This window comes from Sipha flava, unplaced genomic scaffold (genome assembly GCF_003268045.1).
Source record: "Sipha flava isolate LNK unplaced genomic scaffold, YSA_version1 281_pilon_pilon, whole genome shotgun sequence".
Lineage (NCBI taxonomy): Eukaryota > Metazoa > Arthropoda > Insecta > Hemiptera > Aphididae > Sipha > Sipha flava.
The window spans coordinates 247,118-268,875 of NW_020272948.1; the positions used below are offsets into that span (position 1 = coordinate 247,118).

The 21,758-nt window shown below is 33.0% G+C and overlaps 1 protein-coding gene and 1 non-coding gene across 4 annotated transcripts in view; one reads left to right on the forward strand and one right to left on the reverse strand.

Moving 5' to 3' along the window:
• Positions 1-21,758, forward strand: part of LOC112685542 (NAD kinase-like) — a 97,434-nt gene that overhangs the window by 34,886 nt on the left and 40,790 nt on the right. The window contains exon 1 of one of the 3 annotated variants that reach the window (XM_025557462.1): positions 8,277-8,528. The exons of 1 other annotated variant lie outside the window; for it this stretch is intronic. In XM_025557462.1, coding sequence (XP_025413247.1) covers positions 8,413-8,528 — 116 coding nt within the window. In that variant the 5' untranslated portion in view covers positions 8,277-8,412. Of the gene's footprint in view, positions 1-8,276; positions 8,529-15,898; positions 16,124-21,758 lie in introns of those variants that run through there. One more of the 3 variants, XM_025557464.1, reaches the window with a different exon arrangement.
• Positions 18,057-18,127, reverse strand: Trnag-ccc. The gene has a single exon. It is a non-coding gene; the product is annotated as a tRNA-Gly (tRNA).

A 21,758-nucleotide genomic window follows, 5' to 3' on the forward strand; every position in this document is an offset into this window, starting at 1 on the left:
TTAAACAAAAAAATCCCGCAACAAGTGCCAAAATAAATAAGAATTTTAGTTCGAAAAATTATTATACATATCGGTTGATGATTAGACGCGATCAGGACAAACTTATTCTACGATGTCATGAGCTTTGTCAACAACTCATGGTTGAAATGTATGTAAAGATAAAGAGCGAACGATTTCGATCTTGCGATTCAATCAAAAAAAGCTGCGTGCAGAAGATTCTCAAAACAATTGTTTGATATTGGAGATGGGAAAGTTACTACAGATGACACGGGATGTATAAAATTATCGACCGATTTCTGCACAATCATTTATTCACAAGATGCTCTCATTGACCAGATATTTCCCAAGTACACAAACAATACACAAATCATGAGTGGCTGGCAGAAAGAGCAATTTTAGTAGCAAAAAATGTGGACGTCAACGAATTGAATCTCAAGATACATTTGTTACCAGGAGATTTGGTGTCATATAAATCTATAGATACAGTTTGCGATGGTACTGAAGGTGTAAATTATCCAACAAAGTTTTTAAACTCATTGGATTTACCAAGCATGCCACCGCATAATTTACAATTGAAGGTTTGATCTCCGATTATTTTGCTTCGTAATTTGACCCACCACGGTACAACGGCACGCGATAAATCGTTAAAAAATTAATGAAAAATGTTATCGAAGCCATCATTTTAAATGGCAAATTCTAAGGTAAAAATATATTATTACCGCGAATCCCAATTATACCCACAGATGTGCCAATACAATTTAAACGCCTTCAATTTCCAATTAGATTGGCATTTGTAATGACCAGTGGTTGAATTGGGGGGGACGCAGAGGGTCTGAGCTACTCTTCATTTTTCTTCATATTATAGCGTACCCCTTAATTTAATTCATCAAGGAACGCAACGTCCTTCAACAATTATATGAATATGAATTTGTTTCTTAGAAAAATTAAATAAATATGAAAAAAAATTGGAAACGATTAATACTTTATTTAATTTTTGGTATTAGTTCGTAATCTGTTCATTATTATTAGCACATATGTATATTAGGAACGCAATAATAAAATATATAATAATGTTATATAATTTATGTAACACGTTTCAAGTGTTTCCACTGCGTATTAATTCGTGGTATAAACTGTTAAATTGCTAAAAATATAACTATTACGAAAACTTCCCTGGGTGTACCGACGATAACGATCCATAGTAAACCACTGACAATAATAATATATTGACTCCGTATTTTGAGAATCCGTCCGTTGTTTTAGTTATCGACGATTAACAAATGGTGATCGTTTTCAAGGAAAATTAAATATTATTTATATTTTATTTGGAAACGAGGTGCGCCACGAATGAGTAATCAGTATTATGTTAGCTTGTCGCGTACTAGCGTATGTAATTTATAAATTGTAATTTTGTTGAAAATAGTAAACACCTCAACCGCACCCCTACAGTCCTACACGTCACGTCAGCAATAAACAAATAAACATGAATTAACGTCAAAAATTGTCCATATCGGACTTTTTCAATAAAAAGAAAAACAATGACCAAGGTAATTAAAACACTTTAATTTAATAATAAATCATAGGCGTGCGCAGATTCCTGTTACCGGTGTACTTTTATTTTTTTTTTGATAATCCACCCTCATAAATCCCGCCTTAAAAAAAAAAATAGATATACAAAACATAAGTAAGTAGAAATAAAATTTATTAGAAAAACTGATGTACAATCTGATTATCAATGAACGTCAGTCCCGGCAATTTTTATTTTTTTTGTAATTTGATAAAATTGATAAAAAAAACTTGATTTTCCAAAAAAAATTATTAGCCCTTTTTACTTAAGTACCTAGTACCTACCTAAAAAAAGTTAATAAATACAGTTAAAAGTTCCTTAAATTTTTTTTGGTCATACATTTTAAAGCAATACATATACATACCTATGATAAAAATAATTATTATTTAACTCTCAGCAAATCTTAGTCCTAAAAATAATGTGACGGGATGAAATAAATTATTTGACTAGTATTAAACTTCAAATATTAAAATTAATGTTGACAAAAAAAAAATTAATATACTAATAAAAGAGTAACATTTATAATCTATAAATTTAATATTTACTTTTTGTAGGCAACAGTAAAATACATGAATTATTTTAAATTGAAAGTTAATTGATTAATTAATTTTATCATGTGGCTATATATTTACATTTTAGATTTTAAATTTGCTAGACGTGTTGCTGTGTTGATAGAATTAATACAAATAAATACCTATTAGTATTGTTTATTATTTGTTATAGATATCTGTGTTAATCATTAGATATATTTAATTATTTATATTGTAGATGCATTTAGGGGGTGGGGGGACAGAGTCCATCTTTATTTTTTTTTCCAATTCAACCACTGGTAATGACTATTAATAAGTCTCAAGGCCAAACGATGTATGTTTGTGGCTTAGATTTGAACACATCATATTTTTCACACGGACAATTATACGTGGCGTGTTCTCGAACCATCCAGTTTGTGTTGACGAAAGATGGGAAAACAACAAATATTGTACACTCTGTTGCATTAAGGGATAGATATCGTTTTTAACTAATATTGTCAGTTCAGCGTCGACCGCCGTAGCGTACACATGCTTCGCGCTCGTTAATGTTATCGTATAGTATCGCACGCAAGTTGTCCGTAGCACACGTCTGTCGATCGTCGTGCACGTACACTATCGCCCTTCGCTTATCGCATCATTAAATTAATGAGTACTTAATCGAACCGTATTATTCAGTTTAATATCATCATTTTCCGTATAATTTCCATACGCATTTAAAAAAAAATAATCTAATCCCTTCACCATCGTCGCCAAATCGGCTGTAGGCCGATACCTACAGCTTATCAATCACCATGCAACGAAACAACTCGGACACTAATAAACTTAAAAACAAATCGAAATTATCTTCGATAATTTTCACGAAAACTGCTTCTCACACGACGCAGGACGTAACCTCTCTGTCTGCCACTTCAGTTAACAACCAAGAATGGAGTACTGTTGACAACAACAAACGCATTAGGTCACCTAATATTACTACCTCGCCTCGCACAAAAAAAACAAACGAATCGTCAAATTTCTCCTCACCAAACCGCTACTCTCTACTTGATACCAACGTAGATAATATGGATCTCGAAGTTAACGCAGAAATCAACGAATCACCTTCACCACCACCCCCTCCACCATCAATTTTCTTAACATCTCCGATTGATTTCATCACTCTGTGTAAAAACCTGGAACAAATAACGAAAACCGAAGGCTTCCTTTACAAATCTAATTCAAAAAATATAAAAATAAATCTTCACTCAACCAGTTCCTACCGCGCCGCTATAACATTTTTCAATGTGCACAAACTTGAATACCACACGTATCAAACACACGAGGAAAAATCCTACAGAGTCGTAATCAGGAATCTGTATCATACAATCCCTACTGATTATATTAAAGAAAAAATAGAAAAACACGGTTTTCTGGTAAAAAATATAACTAACATCCTAAAATCTCAAACAAAAGAGCCCCTTCCACTATTCTTTCTAGACCTCAACCTATCCCCAAACAACAAAGACATCTTCAACATAAACAATATATGTTTCACAAAAGTCAAATTTGAAGCCCCACACATAAGACGAGACCTAGTCCAATGCCATCGCTGTCAACAGTATGGCCACACAAAAACATATTGTAATCACCTGCCTAAATGCGTCCGTTTTGGCGAGAACCATACCTCGGACCAATGCTCCAAATCTAAGGACCTACCCGCAAAATGCGCACTTTGCAGCAAGGCCCATCCGGCAAACTACAGAAGATGTACTATCCATAAAGACCTCCAACGTTTCCGTAAAAAAAAATAACAACCGACCACTATCTCAAGACTAATAACAGAAAACTCCGACACACCTCAAGTCCAACCCATCAGCCAACCTCCTCCAGGAACATCACATCCATCCAATGCTTCCGCAAGATCTCTAAACGAACTCATCGACACCCAGCACTTATCTTTTTCACAAGCGGTTAAAGGTAACAATTCAAATAAGCTAAAATCAAGCCACATAAACGACCCACCCCCGATCAACTATTAACAAGCCAACTTAAAACTTTCATATCCGAATTTAAAACTCTAATCTCTCCCCTCATAACACTTCTTAATCCACTAGTAACACTTCTTACATCACTAATCAATAAACTAAGTACCAACAATGGAAATTAATTTTAAACTTAGATTACTTACATGGAACGCAAACGGCATTATACCCAACAAACTTGAACTACAGGCAGTCCTCAATATTCATAACATAGACATAGCAATGATATCCGAATCCCAACTCCGACAAAATCTATTAAAATTCTTGGATACAAAGTTTATCAAAGTAATCACCCTGACTCCACTGCTCACGCTGGATCGGTGATCCTAGTTAAAAATAACACACTCCCTTCTTCCGTCTATTAGTGAAACATATCTCCAAGCAACAAGCATCCTAGTTTCCGTCAACAAACATCTTAATCTGTCTTTCTCCTCCATCTACTGCCTTCCAGGACCTAAAATAACTCAAACAATTTCATAAATTACTTCGAATCTTTAGGTAAGTACTTCATTGTCGCCGGAGACCTTAATGCCAAACACTCTTCTTGGGGCTGCCTCTCAACCAACCCAAGAGGCAGAATCCTTTATAACTCAATAAATAACTCCAACATAAAAATAATACCAACCTCTGACCCCACCTATTGGCCAACACATCAAAACCGCCACCCAGATATCCTCGATATCGCAATCGCAAGAGTACCAAGTAACGCCATTACTATTATCTCCAACACAAACGACCTGTCATCCGATCACACACCAGTCATACTCGACCTCGAAATTCACTGTTCAAACTCTTCCAAAAATCATCAAAATCTTGGAAAAATAGATTGGCCAACTTTCCAACAATTCATCAATACTCGTACACAACTCAACCCTTCCTTAAAATCAAGCGAAGACATTGATAGCACTATCCAAAAGCTCACTTCAGATATCCAGGAATGCACTTACTTAGCAACAACACCAACCAAAATTCACCCCTATAACCTACTTCCAAATCATATAAAATATCTTCTCCGAGAAAAACGAAAAGCAAGATCCCGGTGGCAAAGGCACAGTATTTAAATTTTCAAATTCAATTTTCAAATTTAAATTATTCACAAACACACTTACAACCAACTAAATAATAAACTTAGGAAAGCACTCCAACAACACAACTCCATCACTTATCAACAATATATCCAAAACTTAACAACTCATAACTCCTGTCTTTGGAAAACGACAAAAAAAAATCCTAAAAACTGTCTCAACTTCATCTCCCCTCCGTAAAGATGATAATTCATGGATGGTTTCTGACACACAAAAAGCAAACCTATTTGGCCAACATCTATCCCAAACTTTCACTTCACATGATATAACTTTAAATCCCACTCAAAGTCAAATTGTCTCACATTCCTTAGAGTCTGCATTACCCGTCTCACTCCCAGCTAAGCACACAAGTCCTGGTGAAATCGAATTTATTATAAAAAAACTCCACGCGCCGTAGACTTAAAAGGCAATGGTGTAGAGATCTTCTTCTATAGTAAGAGAGCTTAATAAGTGCTGGAGGTCGTAACCAGGTAACACCTTCAAACCAAAAAAAAAAAAATGTTTAAATATATATTTTTTTTCTCTTTCTCTTTTCCATTCATCAATGTTATTCTGTCATTTTATGGGGTGTTACCATTGGGTATCCTCCCTAATCCCATGAATCATATTATCTGTTTTTTTATTTACTGTCACTTATCAAACCTTCTTATTATACAAAAAAATTATATCTATAGATTGTAGATTTCTTTAATAAAATAAAAAAAAAACTCATATTGTCATCATTATCGATGTATATAATTTTAATTGATCAATTTTAATAAATTATTAAAAAAATAAATGTTTGATGTTTTTTCATTTTTATATTTCGTCACCGTTCATAGCACCCCATACCTCTTTCTTACATCCTTATCCTTACATGTCTATATTAAATTAGTTATTATTTTCTAGCAAAATATTTTCTAGAAATAATTTATATGACAAAACAACGTTTGTCGGGTCAGCTAGTATAATATATATTATTTAAGTCTAAATAATAAGTCTATTATTATTGTCCATCGTTATTTAGGATTTAAATTTATTATTTATATGATTATAGGAAATAACGAATAACGAATAATAATACAAATTAAAATAATGAATAAATCAATGAAGAATAATTTTTTATTCAAATAATCAATTGAATAATATTTTATTCGACTAATGACCAACTCTGATAATAAGTATACTATATAATCTATATACTTTGTATATTGAAGATGATAGGAAATTAATATACACTATATACTCAACTTTATTATACTATTTACCAGAGTTGGGCGTTATTCGAATACAATTTTATTTAGATGATTATTTAGATAACATTTTATTCGAATGAATTATTAATCGACTAATTTTCAAACAATTATCCGAAGAAAAAAATTATTCGAATAATTTTCGGAAAAATTTAAAAATATTGTATAATAAAAAACAAATATAAATTTATATAAGAAAATAAAAAAATATATATATATATTTTTAATAATAATCAAATAATATTTGAATACATATTTAGTAAATAGTACTAACTACTACTACATATACTAGGATAGGATAACTATGTTTAAAAATTATTCAAATAATATTATCACAAATTATTCCAATAATATTGAATAATTTTTTATTCGAATACATATTTATTCGAATAATTATCTAGATAAAAGTTTGCCCAACTCTGCTACTTACTATTAAATCGTTAAGTATGTAGAAATTTCAATGGGGGGATCCGAACCCAATCCCCCCATGGGTATACCCTTGTTGCTATAGCACATTTCTATAGTGAACAAAATATTTTATAATTCGTATGAAAACAAATGACATAATACGGTATTAAAAAATTAAAAATGTTGAAAACTCGACCGAAGCTGTATACAAGGGTGGACTGGGTATTGAGGGCCCGGGGCAGGAGGTCATTCAACTGGATCTATTATTATCCCATTTCAACTAATAAATATTTTTAATTAATTTAGTGATCAATTCATCTCAATTCGAATATTCAAATTGTAAATGAATAGTGTTTTCCCATTATATTTTAATATTACATTTTGTAAACGAGTAATCAATATGAAATATGACTTATTTATGAATATGACTATTAACTTAGCCTGCAAACTAATTCATGATTTTTTCATCATTTATGGAATGGAAAAATGTACAGATAGTTTACCGGGAAGTGGGGAATATAGTATTTTATTAATCGACTGAATGACTAATGATTCAACTGTAACACAATGAAAAGACAGTTCATCACAGTGCAATCGTGTGGGTTTTTAAATACCATTAACAATTACCATGATAATAGAATTAGTCTTTTTGCGGAAAACCCAAACGTATAAGAAGCACAGGTGTAAAGAAAACGTTAAGGTGTACGTTTTTTTTTTTGTTGTATCTTTTCTATCCTTGAGGATGACATATCATGAACGAAAATCATTTCGAAGGTCGTAGTGTCCGACTATCGTAGGCTACCAACACTTCGGGAGACTTGAACAGAGAAATCGGTCTTCTAGGTCGTCGCGCGCAGCACTACAGGAATGCAATTCAAAACGGTTTGCTGTACAACATTAGTCCGGCGGGAATTTTTTATGTGTTCGCGGTACCGAACACGCTCGTATACACCATGCTCATAATAACACCCAGCCGGTATCTAAACGGCGTATATTCACAAGTGCACGTAAAGCCTTTCTCTCTCACTCGTACATCGTTCTGGCGATATCGCTACGGCCAGTGCCATCGGCCAATGTTTCCGCTTTCTTCGTGACCGCGTGCGCGAACGAATAAGAGATTTTTATTGACTTTAAAATCTTAAACAGATCGTCAACGTTTGTATACGCACACTTTTACGTCGCATTACGAATGCCTACGAACGTGTTCACATATTATCGAATTAAATCTCGCGGGTCCGCGGAACGTCTGTTTTGTATGGTGGGTGGGGGGGGCATACGATTTGGATAAACCGGTCGTCGGTCGCCCGCGGTGCGCTGGTCCGCGAACGTTTACGGCGAGCGTTGGCGCTCAGCTGCTGCGACGAGCCGAACGCGGTCGGCGCTGGAGGTGAGCTTTCACTCGGCCGTCCCGGACGCCGCCGTCGACGCGCGCCCGAAAGGAACATTGTCACGTCGACGGCGCATCGTACGCGCACACGCCGTTTGTCCGCGCGCCACCGTTCGCTGTTCTCGCGCTGCACCAGACCACCACGACCACGACCACGACGACCGCCGGGTGACGTGCGCGCAGCCATGAGTTCGTCGCCGGAAAGCGGAGTCGTCGGGCTGGGCGAACGGATGGACGACGACGGCAAACTGTCGCTGGAGAACCTCAACCTGGACGAACTCAAGACGCTCGTGTCCATGTGGTAAGCACTACGTCGCCGTCCCCGTACGCTTGCGCGATAGCATATAGGGTTATACGTTTTTTCTAAAGAATAGGTAAACATATATAAAAAAAAGAAAAACCTCGCGCGAGGTACGGACTAATAATTATGTTGTTCTGTTATTATTATAAATTACAAATCGAGTGTTGTTTAATTGGTCCGAAATCAACGTTCTTTTAATGCTTTTTCCGTCTAGGGAAAACTAACCTAACCGGGAACCCCATCCCGCCCTCTGAAAACACGCCACTGCCTGCACGTGCTCCGTTCGATTTGATTAAAGCAGGTACGCACGTGCCAGTTGAAATTATCATTATATAGAGCTGATTTATCTGAACTTGAACAAGTTATGAACGGTATGAACACTTGTTTCGGAAACATGGTCTTCAATCAATTAGAAAATTCTACTTTTGGTAATTTTTAACGATCAGTACTGCGTCGTGAAAGCCGACTGAAACACGTAGAACACGTTTTCATATCAATTTTTATTATTTTCGCTATCGATCGGTTACCGTTGGTTAGGAATGTTTAGGTTTTTCGTTGAACCGTGGCAGCGATTTGTTCAGTAAGAAGGATCATCAATGAATCAATAAATCAGTCGTAATGGTCATTTTGACTGACACGAATGGACCCGCCTTTAAATTCGCTATCCAGGTACACTGACAAGGTGTAACTTATACTACAATGTATACGTGGTGCTGCACCTTACCAAGTGTTTATTTCAGACCTTCTATCACGGGGGGTTATCGTAAATTTTCGGAAGAGTATTTGATATGCGGTTTGCCATAGGGGTAAATAATTAATAAATAAATATATTCTATATATATTCTTCTGATGAAGGGAAGAACGTAATACCCCCTGTCATCCTTATGAAATAAACACTACGCCTTAGTTAAAGTAACGTTTATTGTTCATGTGTTTTTCATTTGAAACAGTGATCGGTAACCTTTTTACTTATGCAGGCTATAACGTTAAAATAAACTTTATTAAAAATACAATTTTAACATATAATAATAATATACTTATGGATAGCGACAATCGTGTGATAAATTTAACTTTACGAGGTTCACATAATTAACTAATTTTGAATAAAATTAATTAGTTGGAACAATTTAAAAAATAATTATAAATGAATTTTTGAGTGTGATACAAATATTTTGTTTCTAATGTGATTTTTGAAGTTGAATTTTTACCGTTAATTCATTTGTATCTGTTTTCACATTGGATGTTGATAATCTTAAAATCGCATCCACATGTTCGTCGCTTGTTCGTATATTTTATGAGAACTTGAAAACAATATGAGCTTATAGCTTTTATTGGTAAAAATATAATTGTCACGATAAGATTTTATTTATTAAAACTTTAAATTCAAACGTTAAACACGATAGTACATGTAGGGTCGCAGAAAAAGTTCTGCGGACCACAGGTTGTCGGTACCCGATTTAAAACGTCTAAATTTGATTTTTTGCTGCATAAGATAATATCATTACGATCTCGAAACAATATGTCACAGGATTGCAAAGTATGGTTGATGTAGACAGCAGTTATGCATTTTTGTTTTATTTTTCGAAAAAAAACACATTGCTTAAGTCATTGCGTTTTATTTGTACTATCAAGAACATATTTATCAATTTGAAGATCTCTCCATCAAAAATACACGCATTTTTAAGTATTCCGTTTATTTTATGTATATATAAATTGTTTCATTCAATATTTCACTTATTCACGGCATAATATTATGGTATACATATTGATATAATGCTATGTGACATGTGTATGATATACGAGTGCGTATAAATAAGCCGACCAACAATAATTTTGTCACCAACCTTCAACCACACTACTTTCAAACAATTTTTACTATCCGTACTTAATCACGCTATTCAGCATGCAGCATGGTGAACAATAAATTATACTCGTTCGATTTGATTAAATGTATCGCGTGTGTTATACGTTTTATGAATTCAATTTAAATAAAAAACAAAATAACTATGTCATGACGGAATATTTTCGTTCATCACTTGACATTTGCGAAATAATTATCACATAAATCAAAGCGCACTGAATTTAAATCGTACAATATTGCATGAAACGAAACATTATCGAATGCGAAACGTAAATCTATAAAAATGTACTTTTAATTACTTTCCAATTGGATTTGTAATTGTTAAGTAAACATTGACATATAGCAGCGGTTCTTAACCTATGGTCCGCGGTCCTCTAGGGGTCCGCAGCAGCCCTAATACATAACATACATCAATACATGACACGAGTGCATTATTATAATATTTTTGGATTAATATTATTAATTTTTTTCATATATTTTTTATTTTATAATACAGTAGAACCTGTTTAAGACGCTCTCGCTTAAGACGATTTCCCGGCTAATACGCTCATTTTTACAAGTCCCTTTTGACAACATTTAACATGTAATTAACTCTGGATAATACGCCCTATGTTCCCGAGTAATACTCTCGTCCTATCAATGATGTTAATATAAAAATATATTGTATATACATATACATTGTATAAAATTTAAAGAAATACCTCACTAATAATAACGATAACGAATAATAACAAATAGTAACAAATGCACTTGATCATGTTAATGAGCTAAGAAGTTTAAATGCATCTTTTGACAACGCTGACGAAACGTTCATCATCTTAATAAAATTGAAAACTTCCTGTATTCAAAAAACATCAAAACTTTGAAACAATGAAAGATAGAGGTTTTTTTGAAATAGGTAATATAAATGTAATAATTCACTCTGCAAAGTAAAAAATATAATTTATATGTATATAACATGGATGTATTGTAAAATATAATAAAATTTTTTGTTCCCACGTAATACGATTTCCCGCTTAAGATACTATTTGTAACTGATCCTTTGGAGAGCGTCTTAAACAGGTTCTACTGTAGATAGATTTTATCATTATACGATGTTAGAAAACTTATGTCTCAACTGTTGCATTAAGCTAATACAAATTACATTATATATTAAAAAAATAAATTAAAACTAAAATAATTAAATTTAAGTTAACTGAAAAATTAAGTGAAATAAAAATAATTATAAATATGTATGTTTTGTTTTGTCTATTAATTTAATTATATAAAATAATTATTATAATTTTGGTTTTAATAACATGAGATGTTTTTAAAAAAAAAAAATATTCCAAAAATAAATTAGAAAGGGGTTCGCAATTTCTAAAAATCTTTCATCAGGGGTCTGTGATCTATAAAAGGTTAAGAACCGCTGATGTATAAGAATGGAGATACGAGAAAAATAATATAATATTTTTACACAATTCGTTCACAACTTTCCTAGAATAAGTATTATTGTACAGATAACATAAAAGCATAATTAATTGCTTTGAATAGGCGATAACCTTGATTGATTTAATAAACTAAAAACCATTGTAGCAATACTGTGTTCGTATACATATCATGTAATAATATATATATATTATTCACAATGATTTCCAATCAACACGAACACGCTATGCACAGTTGATTCGGATCTGTATTACGCCTTTATGGCCGTTCATAGGAAAAATAATCAGTTTCGCTCATTGTAATAAATTTCTGATTGTTGTAACGGTATTAATGCACAAACGGCTGGATCGCCAAAGAAAGTTAGGAAACTATGTACAATATTGTAATGAGGGTCGCGAATTCGCTTTGCTAACAATTATTCCACGATCGCGTGATAACATATTATTAAACTGTATAGATCAGTACAAATGTAGTAGGCTAATGGACATTTAAATTACCACATATTCGTCAAATGCATAAATTATGATCGTCTGCGGTGTCAACTATGAATTCAGGGTTTCCCAAATTTTCGTTAAACAACAAATACATAGCGCGATATGTTCATACTGTGTTTTTTATTATTTTGATTCGCATATCGGTGCAATAATTTTGGTTTGATAACAATAAAATGTGACATCCGCTAACGGAAACTTCCCAATAGCAATGTTGGAAATAGATAATGCAAAATTTATCTAAAGATAAAAGATAATTTCATTTTTATCTAGATAAAAAAAAAAGATATTTTCAATAAATTTTATTTTTTGGTCAATATTACATATTCTAATAATATCTATGAAGACTCAATTATGATCATTATTATCAATAGTTACCTAGGTGTTTAATGTTTATTGTAGTAATTTAGTGTACCATTAATCAGTATATATATATATAATGTACAATATTTAATGATAGTTAATCACTAAAATATTTCACAAAAAAAAAAAAAAAAAAATGAAAATTGCTCTGTAAGTATCAGGATGAATACAGAATACATAAAAAATTATTTTAAGCTAGCAATATTGTTTTCCATATAATATTAATTTGATGATTTTCATTATTCTATAAGTAGTTACGTCTTTACGGGTTCCAAAAGTGAAATAATGACTATTCAGCGTATGAGTTACATGTATACTAAAATCAAATACCTACTATATTTAGAACTTCCATGGAAAATAAGAAAATAAGTTTAAAAATATCAAAAATATTTTCCCGACATGAAAATACAAAAAAATGTCATAACAAGAAATAATAATTACGTCCATGTCACCGGCCCCCCACCACGAAAAATTTAAAAAAAATTTATTCAAATATTCTGTACGCGATTTGTATGAATTTATATGACAGTTTTCAGAATTTGTACGACGTTATTATTTGACTTCCGTCAAAAATACTGAAGAGGGGTCAGAGACATATGTCTCCAGCCCCCTAACATAAATAAATTAGTATTTTTTTTTTTTGAATTTAGTAAAACTCAAGAACCCAATTTGTAAGAATTTGTATGACCATTTCCGGAATTTTTACGGCAATTCTTCTTCTATAGTATGCGAAAATACCTTTTACCTGTGTCATCCGTTCCCTCAAATTTTAAACTTAATCTTTTTCTTCCACAAACCTTTTACACATAATTTGTATGAATTTCATAATACAGGGAACTTAAATAAAATTAATTTCAAATATTTTTTCGTTATCGGTTTCATTACTTTTGTTATTATTACTTTAAAAGAATTTTACATAATATTTATGAAAAAAAAAAAATTATCATTGGTACATGCAATATATAGTCTAAATTACAATTAAATGTTCTAATAATGTACCTTAACATTTTATGTCCTTCTATTATATAATTCATACAAATTATGTGCTAAAGGTTTGTGGAAGAAAAAGTTTAAGTTTAAAATTTGGAGGAACGGAAGGCACAGGTAAAAGGTATTTTCGCATACTATAGAAGAAAGGTTTCCGTAAAAATTCCGGAAATGGTCATACAAATTTATAAAAATTATGTGTAAAAGGTTTGTGGAAGAAAAAGTTTAGATTTCAAATTTGGGAGGGGACGGGGTCATGGGAAAAAGGGTTTTTCGCATATTACAGGAGAGGGGGTGGCATAAAAATTTCGGAAATGGTCGTACAAATTTATACAAATTGGGTTCTTAAGGTTTCCTAAATTCAAAAAAAGAATACTAATTTATTTATGTTAGGGGGCTGGAGACATATGTCTCTGACCCCTCATCAGTATTTTTGATATAAATCAAATAACAACGTCGTACAAATTTTGAAAACTGTCGTATAAATTCATACAAATTACGTACAAAATATTTGAATACATTTTTTTTAAATTTTTCGTGGTGGGGGGGCCGGTAACATGGACGTATAATAATTACTTATTAACATTGCACGAATTATAATTATGAATATAAAATCTTTATGTATAAAATAAAGTCAGGTTATTTACAGAATTTATAATTCAAGGACGACTGGACCGATTTTGATGATCTCTGATTTGTTGGATTCGTCTCCGTACAAGAATAAAAATAACTCTAATCTTGACAAGCATACATTCAATAATCTAGATAAATAAAAATTTTATCTTAAATAAGTTATTAGATAACTTAGCGTTATTTATCTAGATAAGATAAAAGATGACAAAAATATATCTAGTTCATTTATCTAGATAAGTCCCAACACTGCCCAATAGCGTACTTCGGAGAAAATGTTCATCGATTTTCCACAGAATAACCTTTAAGCACCGTGGAACAGTAAGCTACCAAATTCTGCACCGCTATCATTTTTAGTAAAAAAAAAACCTAGTATCGCGTGTACAAAAGTATATTAAGTGGAATCAATTATACTATGTTATCACGTCGTCGTCGGAAGTATTGTTAGATTACATGTCAAGTGCTGTGTACAAGCAGTATATGTCTTATTCGATCTATCGAGGTTCAGAAATATACTATTATTGCATTACACAGTAGTGTATGATCGACAGGGCGGTACATCTTGTAAGTTGCATTCGTTTGACCGATTTCGACGAATGTACACTAATACGTATTATGCAGGATGTGCACAATGTAGATGTGATGATGATTACATTAAATTCGGGACCGCAATTGTTGGAAATCTGATGGTATGAAATTGAATATTTAACCCTTGTTAAATATTCTATTTAACCCATCGTTATTTTCGTGCACTCTAGTCTTCACGATCCATCGTCCGGACAAAATTGGTCATTATCAGTTGTCGCTACCACAAATCCTTTCATATTCCTTTCTTGACGACGATATTATAATGCTCGTCAGTCGCATATACTTGGCGTGTGCGCGCGCGCGTTCGAATGACGTACATATTCTACATCTTTCCGTTGCGACGTGCGAACAACAATCGGATAGCAAATATGAATAGATCGAAACAAGGATCGTCACGGAGGAGAAGATAAACAAAAAGGACGCAACGGGATCGCGTGCGGAGGACGACCAAGGGGTAAAATTGTTTTTCTTTCCGACTGGTTTTCGGCCGATTCTGCCAGTGTAAGTAATACACGGGGATAATCGTCGTAAGGCGGTTTCGTGGCGCAAAACCGTATAAAATGTCTCCGTTCAAGACAGGTACATTCGTACCGGTGCCGCATTTAGCGAGGGTGCAAGAAGCGCGATGCACCGGAGCCTCGATCTCTAAGAGGCTTCTAAAACCAAAATTGAAAATTGTCTCTTGTATTTTTTTTTTAAAAAAATTTGCCTTTTTACATCGACACGTTGTACTATTGAAAAAAGTGTTATTTTGAAAAACTTTTTTTTTGATAACGGGCCTCCTTCAACTCGCACCTCGAGACTTAGACCCATACGTTGGCCGCGTACCGCAAGTATGGCTGAGATTGCACCTGAACTCGTTTGTACAACACACGTCGCCGCGGCTCGTTCGTACTCCCGTTTACACGTCGCTGATTGAATAACGATAGTAATAAAAAAAAAAAAGACGTACCGAGCGCATGCACACATTAGCGATGTTCGTTACGTACGCGTTCCAATAAGTAGTGCATTAGTGTGGCCGTACGACTGTGCTCGCGTGCAAGTTTCGACGACGTCTGTCTGTCCATCCGTCCGTCCGTCCGCCCGTCGTCGTGTACGCGGTTTTGCTGGCCGGTACCGTGCACGTGCGTGGGCCGTGTTAGGCGAAGTGCGCACTCAAACACCATGTGGAACCGAATGACCGGAACGCCGTGGCGACGGAGCAGGGGAATCGTCGGGATGATAACGTCGTCGTCGCTTTCCAATAGGTATCGTAGTGCAATAGGTAACAACAATAACACGATTCCCATCCGGTAAGGATGATGTCGAATTCAATGACGTTTTAACTACGTTTCCGTGCCTAGGCCTCCTCTACCGTTTACTTTCGTCTTACGCGTTTTTTAATTTTTCAAGTGCCGTTTTTTTGTTCGACCGGTTTGAACGTTTTTTTTTTTTTACAACTTTATCTTATTTAATTGTTATTCTGTGTCCGTTATCTATGTGATTTATTACGTTTGTATACCATTATATTATGTAATTCATTATTTAAATACTATTATCAAAAGCCGTATGACGTGTGTTCTGATAAGATAAAAAATAATAATAACAATAATAATAATAATACTAACCACTGCGAATGTGTGCGTTTAAAACGTTTAATTAAAATTACTGTAACCACGTTCTCCCACTCCGCGCTGGTCTTGGGGCCATTGGCTCGGTGACGGAACGTACGGTATGCCACTGAGCCGAAATCTATTGATAACAAATAACAGAATATGGCGAATTCGTGCGAATCGTTCTCGTTCAACAAACAACAATTTTCATTTCGTTTTAACAACTGAGTTGACTTGCGAACATTTACATTTCTAAGCGTTCAATATTCGAATCGGAACTCGGGTACGCGATTACATTTTTGGAATATGTGCGCCAACCATACAGGGCTTGATTTAATGAAGTGCACAATCTTATTTAAGGCCCTAAGGTCAACAATTTTCCTAAAAAATATATGCAAAAAGTTAAGGAGGTAATTAAGGACAATAAAATATAGTACTAACCAAAATAATATAACAATATTATAGTGTATCAAAACATTAAAAATACTTAAGACCACTAATATTATTTAAATTAATATAAATTCATTTTTAGTCTTGCATAAAAATGAAAAACAAATTATTGATTTAATACCTTATGTAAGAAATAAAAAAAAATTATACTTTTATGTTTTTATGACATTTTATCGTTAACACGTTTAAAAATAGCAAAGATTTTTTTTCTTGCTTTTCTTGCTACAAAAGTTTCAATTGCCGCATAACCTAGTATTTACCTGATGTCTTATTAAAGAATCAATTCAAAGTTTTTTATTCTGTACATCTTCTTCCAATTTAATTTTACGTTTAGCCTCGCCTGTTTAGAGATATTGACTTGACATAATTAATAAATAAATACTAATACTTACTAAACTCCAATCGATTGTATTCGAAACCGAAACAAAATACAAAAAACATTAATATTATTATCAAATGACAGTCGACAGATTACTAGAATATTAAATACTAGAACATCATAAGTAATAATTATAAATTATAACTAAGATAAAGGACTTGTTGTATTCGCATATTTGTTTTTAACAATCACAAAAATAGCATAGTATAAAATAAATACATTTAATTTTGCATATAAACCCATATTTCGTGTTTTTTTTTTTTTAGGGCATATTTTTCCCTTTTATACTTTTAGATGTAACTTTTAAATAGTTTCTCATTTTATCAATACTTTTGAGTTACAATGAGTTTTTATTTCATCTCATATATTACAAAAATATTATTGAATTAATAGAAAGAAATTATGATCATAGATATAATATGTTTGTTGTCTGTAACAAACAATAATTTACATAAAAATAATGAAATGTTTGAAATTCTGTCATGTGAAGCAATTATTCAGTAAAATGATTTTTTATTATATACAATTTCGTAGTATCTTCCAATAAAAGTATAAATAAACAACTTTTTTAACCGGTACCTATCAGACTACAAAAAATTATCATTATCGAAAAGACCGATTGAATAAAATGTTTTTCAGACATTTGAAATTTTTGGCGCTTGAAGTATATATATATATAAATTATTGTAATGGTGACGGAATAACAGTGGATGGTGGACAAAACGCGCATGCGAAAAAGGAAAAAAACACTAAAAATTTTGCACCGCCCGGGAATCGAACCCGGATCGCAAGAATGGGAATCTTGCATGATACCATTACACCAGCGGTGCTTTCGATTTACCGAGAAGTATTATAGTAATTTAAGATGAATACTAGTATCTTTTAAATTTTTAAATATTTATCATTGAATATTAAAACTACAGCAAAAAAACTTTTAGATAACACAGAATTGTGTGATGATCTAAGATTTCTTAATCAAAAAATCAATGGAATTACCTATTATAATATTTCAGTTCACATAAAAATATAACGATTCATTATAGTATTACTCCAAATGCATTATACGCGCATTTTTTTTATAATTTAACTCTTTAAGTAATAACTAATAACCATCAACCAATGGGGGTTTTACGGGAGGGGGGGTTAAAAGTGTCGAGGGTGAGGGTTCACAGCAGTGGCGTGCCGAGATAAAAATTGTTTTGATGCCGATTGCATATCTAGTTTACCACCCACCCTCCTATATTTAAATTAATTTCATTCAGAACTCATATATCAATATTTCTTTACCTAAATATATACGATAATTATGTGATTTACATATTAATATCCAACAATCACCTACCCCTTTTTAACTTGATGCTGGGCTTCATTTAGACCTGTATTCGGCACGCCACTGGTTCACAGAGTAGTTTTGGTTTATGTCACTGTATTGCACAAAACCCCGTTTATGATTGATAACTCATTTTTTTTTTTTTTTATAAAAAGGGCAATCTACTTGTTTAATTTAAAATCAACTGAGTATTATATATATATATATATATATTAAAATTTTGAATATTTTTCATGCAATATTGAATGAGAGAAATAAATAGTTGATTTTGATTTCCCGAATACGGTTCATGTATGTAAGACCTTTATCCTCCCTTCAACAGTAAATATAATTTTACAAAATTTTAATTGAAAAGTTTAATAATGTTAAAAAAACGTATTAGAGTTCTTAATATGGCATCAGTAGTGTTTCATGAGAGGCATCAGAATTCCATTGGAACCCTCTGGAGAAGTTCCCAATGGCGCAACACTTGATAATCACATGGATTAATAAAGTTGCATCATCATATGAATAAGTAATGGTTAAGTTATAACCACTACTGATGCAACTTAATAAGACGACCGACGAAGTTTATATGCTTGAATGTTCCGTACGTTTACACTAGCCCGTATCCGTATTCGGTACCGTGTCAACCACCGTAAACGGCCGCCAGACGTTCGACGGTCGTACAAAAGACTCGGTCACGCGTCAAAGCCTACCTTTCGGAAAGCCGTGCTTAGGCGTGAATCCATCGGAAGTCACGAATTCGAGGCACGACGTGTCGCGTACGTCGGAACGCTGTACGCCGGTTTCGTGTCAACGCCATCTGTTGGCGCCAACGCGCGTACGCGATCGTCTCTGTTACCCGCTGCTGCGCTCGTACGAACAGTTTACATGTTTCTCGTTTGCACCATGCGCTCGCACGACCGAACCGCGTCGTCATAGCAATTAATGCAGTTTTTTACAAATGATTAAAAAGTACCTACGTCTTATTTTTTATCAATCGTGACTGTATATGTATGTGTGCGTGTAGTGCAGATTTTTCCACTTCACCTATTGCGCAGTGTTAAAATGAAACGGATACGTACGATAGCAATCGAACGCTATTACGGAAATTTGGTATTTATGTGTTTCCACGTAAATTAATTTAATTAACGTATTTTCATTTTTCTATCATTCGATTGAAAATCATTTCATCGATCATTTGTCCAATTGTAATATTATTTTGGGATTGGCACGATTTTCACGTATATCTGTATTCATTCATAATGCAACGATCGTTGCCAGTCTTGTGAAGAATACGTTTAATTTGTAAAGGATTACGTGGGAATACAAATAGATTGGTAAAAAAGTATCTAAAATACTAATTCGAATAGTTTTCAAAATAACACGTTCGGAATACATACTGGGACGCTTGAAAAGTATTTGACAGTGTACGAATAGTTGTAGAATATTTATTTGTATTCAGGGGTGGACGCAGAAAAAAAATTCGGGGGGGGGGGGGGGGGGGGGGGGTAAAAGAATAATTACCGTATTTAAAAATTTGGCGCCCCCGGGCATATTATTTTAATAGCCCCCCCTAAAAAAAGTAAATAATAATAATATAACACATATTATTTCGTCCATAATCGAAATTCTTTAATATTAAAATATAACTTATAAATGAAAATCGTTTAATACTTTTTTTAATTAACAAATTAAACAAATTATAACATAATAAGACATACTATTTTCTTTTTTTCATTGTTTTATTTTTTTTTTCATTAGGTACATTATTTTTAAAATCAATTTTGCTAAAATATTTTGCCGCAACTGATACTTGACGCTCCCGGACATGTGCCTACCCGTGCTCCCTCTAAATATGGGCCTGATTACCATTATTTTGAAATAATTGACTATTGACTATAGATTGACTATTGTCAATCGTTATCACATGACCATACAACACAAAATTTAGAGAAACCCATCAATCATAATGTACCATTGTAAATAATATCATATGGATTACGTATATTTACTTATTTTCACTTACTGATAATAAGCGACTTACAAACACGCATTATTTTTACGAAGTATTGCCATCATGGAATTTCAAAAATTTGAGTTTTAAGTACTAATACCTTTTAGAACGTTTAGAAAATTACAAATTATTACAAATTCACTTTTCTTAACAAAACATTTTTTTTCTAGCATATTTTAATCGTATTTTGAACAATTCATTTTTTTTAAGATACCTAAGGTAGGATAACGACGTTTTAAATTGATCATCCATTCATTCCAGGGAGAGGGGGGTAGAACACCCAAAACCCCTCCCTGCGTCCGCTACTGTTTGTATTTATATAAATAATTATATTATAATTATGTAAGTCTTAAAATGTTACAAAAAGTTATGAATTCACATGTATACTAAATTTATCAGTTATTCGTGTTTCATTTAAAATTATTTTTCGAGTATGGGAAAAAGTATGTTTTAGGGAGTACAAAAACACAAATAATTTATCAAGAATACGTATTCATGTCGAAAATCTTTGAAAATAGTATTCCAATACAAAAAATATTATTTTTATTTGAATATTTTACAAGACTGGTACTTGTATATTTGACTCTTCAAAAATAAACAATAATTTTCACTCTATTTAAATATGAAAATGCCGGTGCCTGGTACCTTCATGTGTTTTAGAATACTTTTTACGTTATTCATATCAATATTCCAATTACGTACTTGGAAAAGTTTATCGTATCGTCGAAACAATTATTCTTTGTACATGACCGTCGATCGTTCTTGTATTTTATGTATGTACGCATAAGCCGCTAACAACTAGTGACACAGCACTGTGACACAAAGGAGACGGGTGTTTATTGCATCTGAATCACAAATTCGGTATCATATAGGAATTATATCTATTGATTACATAATTGATTATTATTCAATCAAAGGTACTAAGTAGACACCGGTCATGAATGATCGGAAAAAAATTCATCTACCCACACTCGAACCACGCATATCACGACTGGAGTGGATGGATGTGCAATGGCGTATTATCTGAGAATATGATTAATACTTTTTTTTTAAATGTTTGCTTTTTTTTTCTGAGAGTCACGTACCGTTTTAATTCAGCCAGACCTGTGCGCTTATGATCGTTTTGTAACTT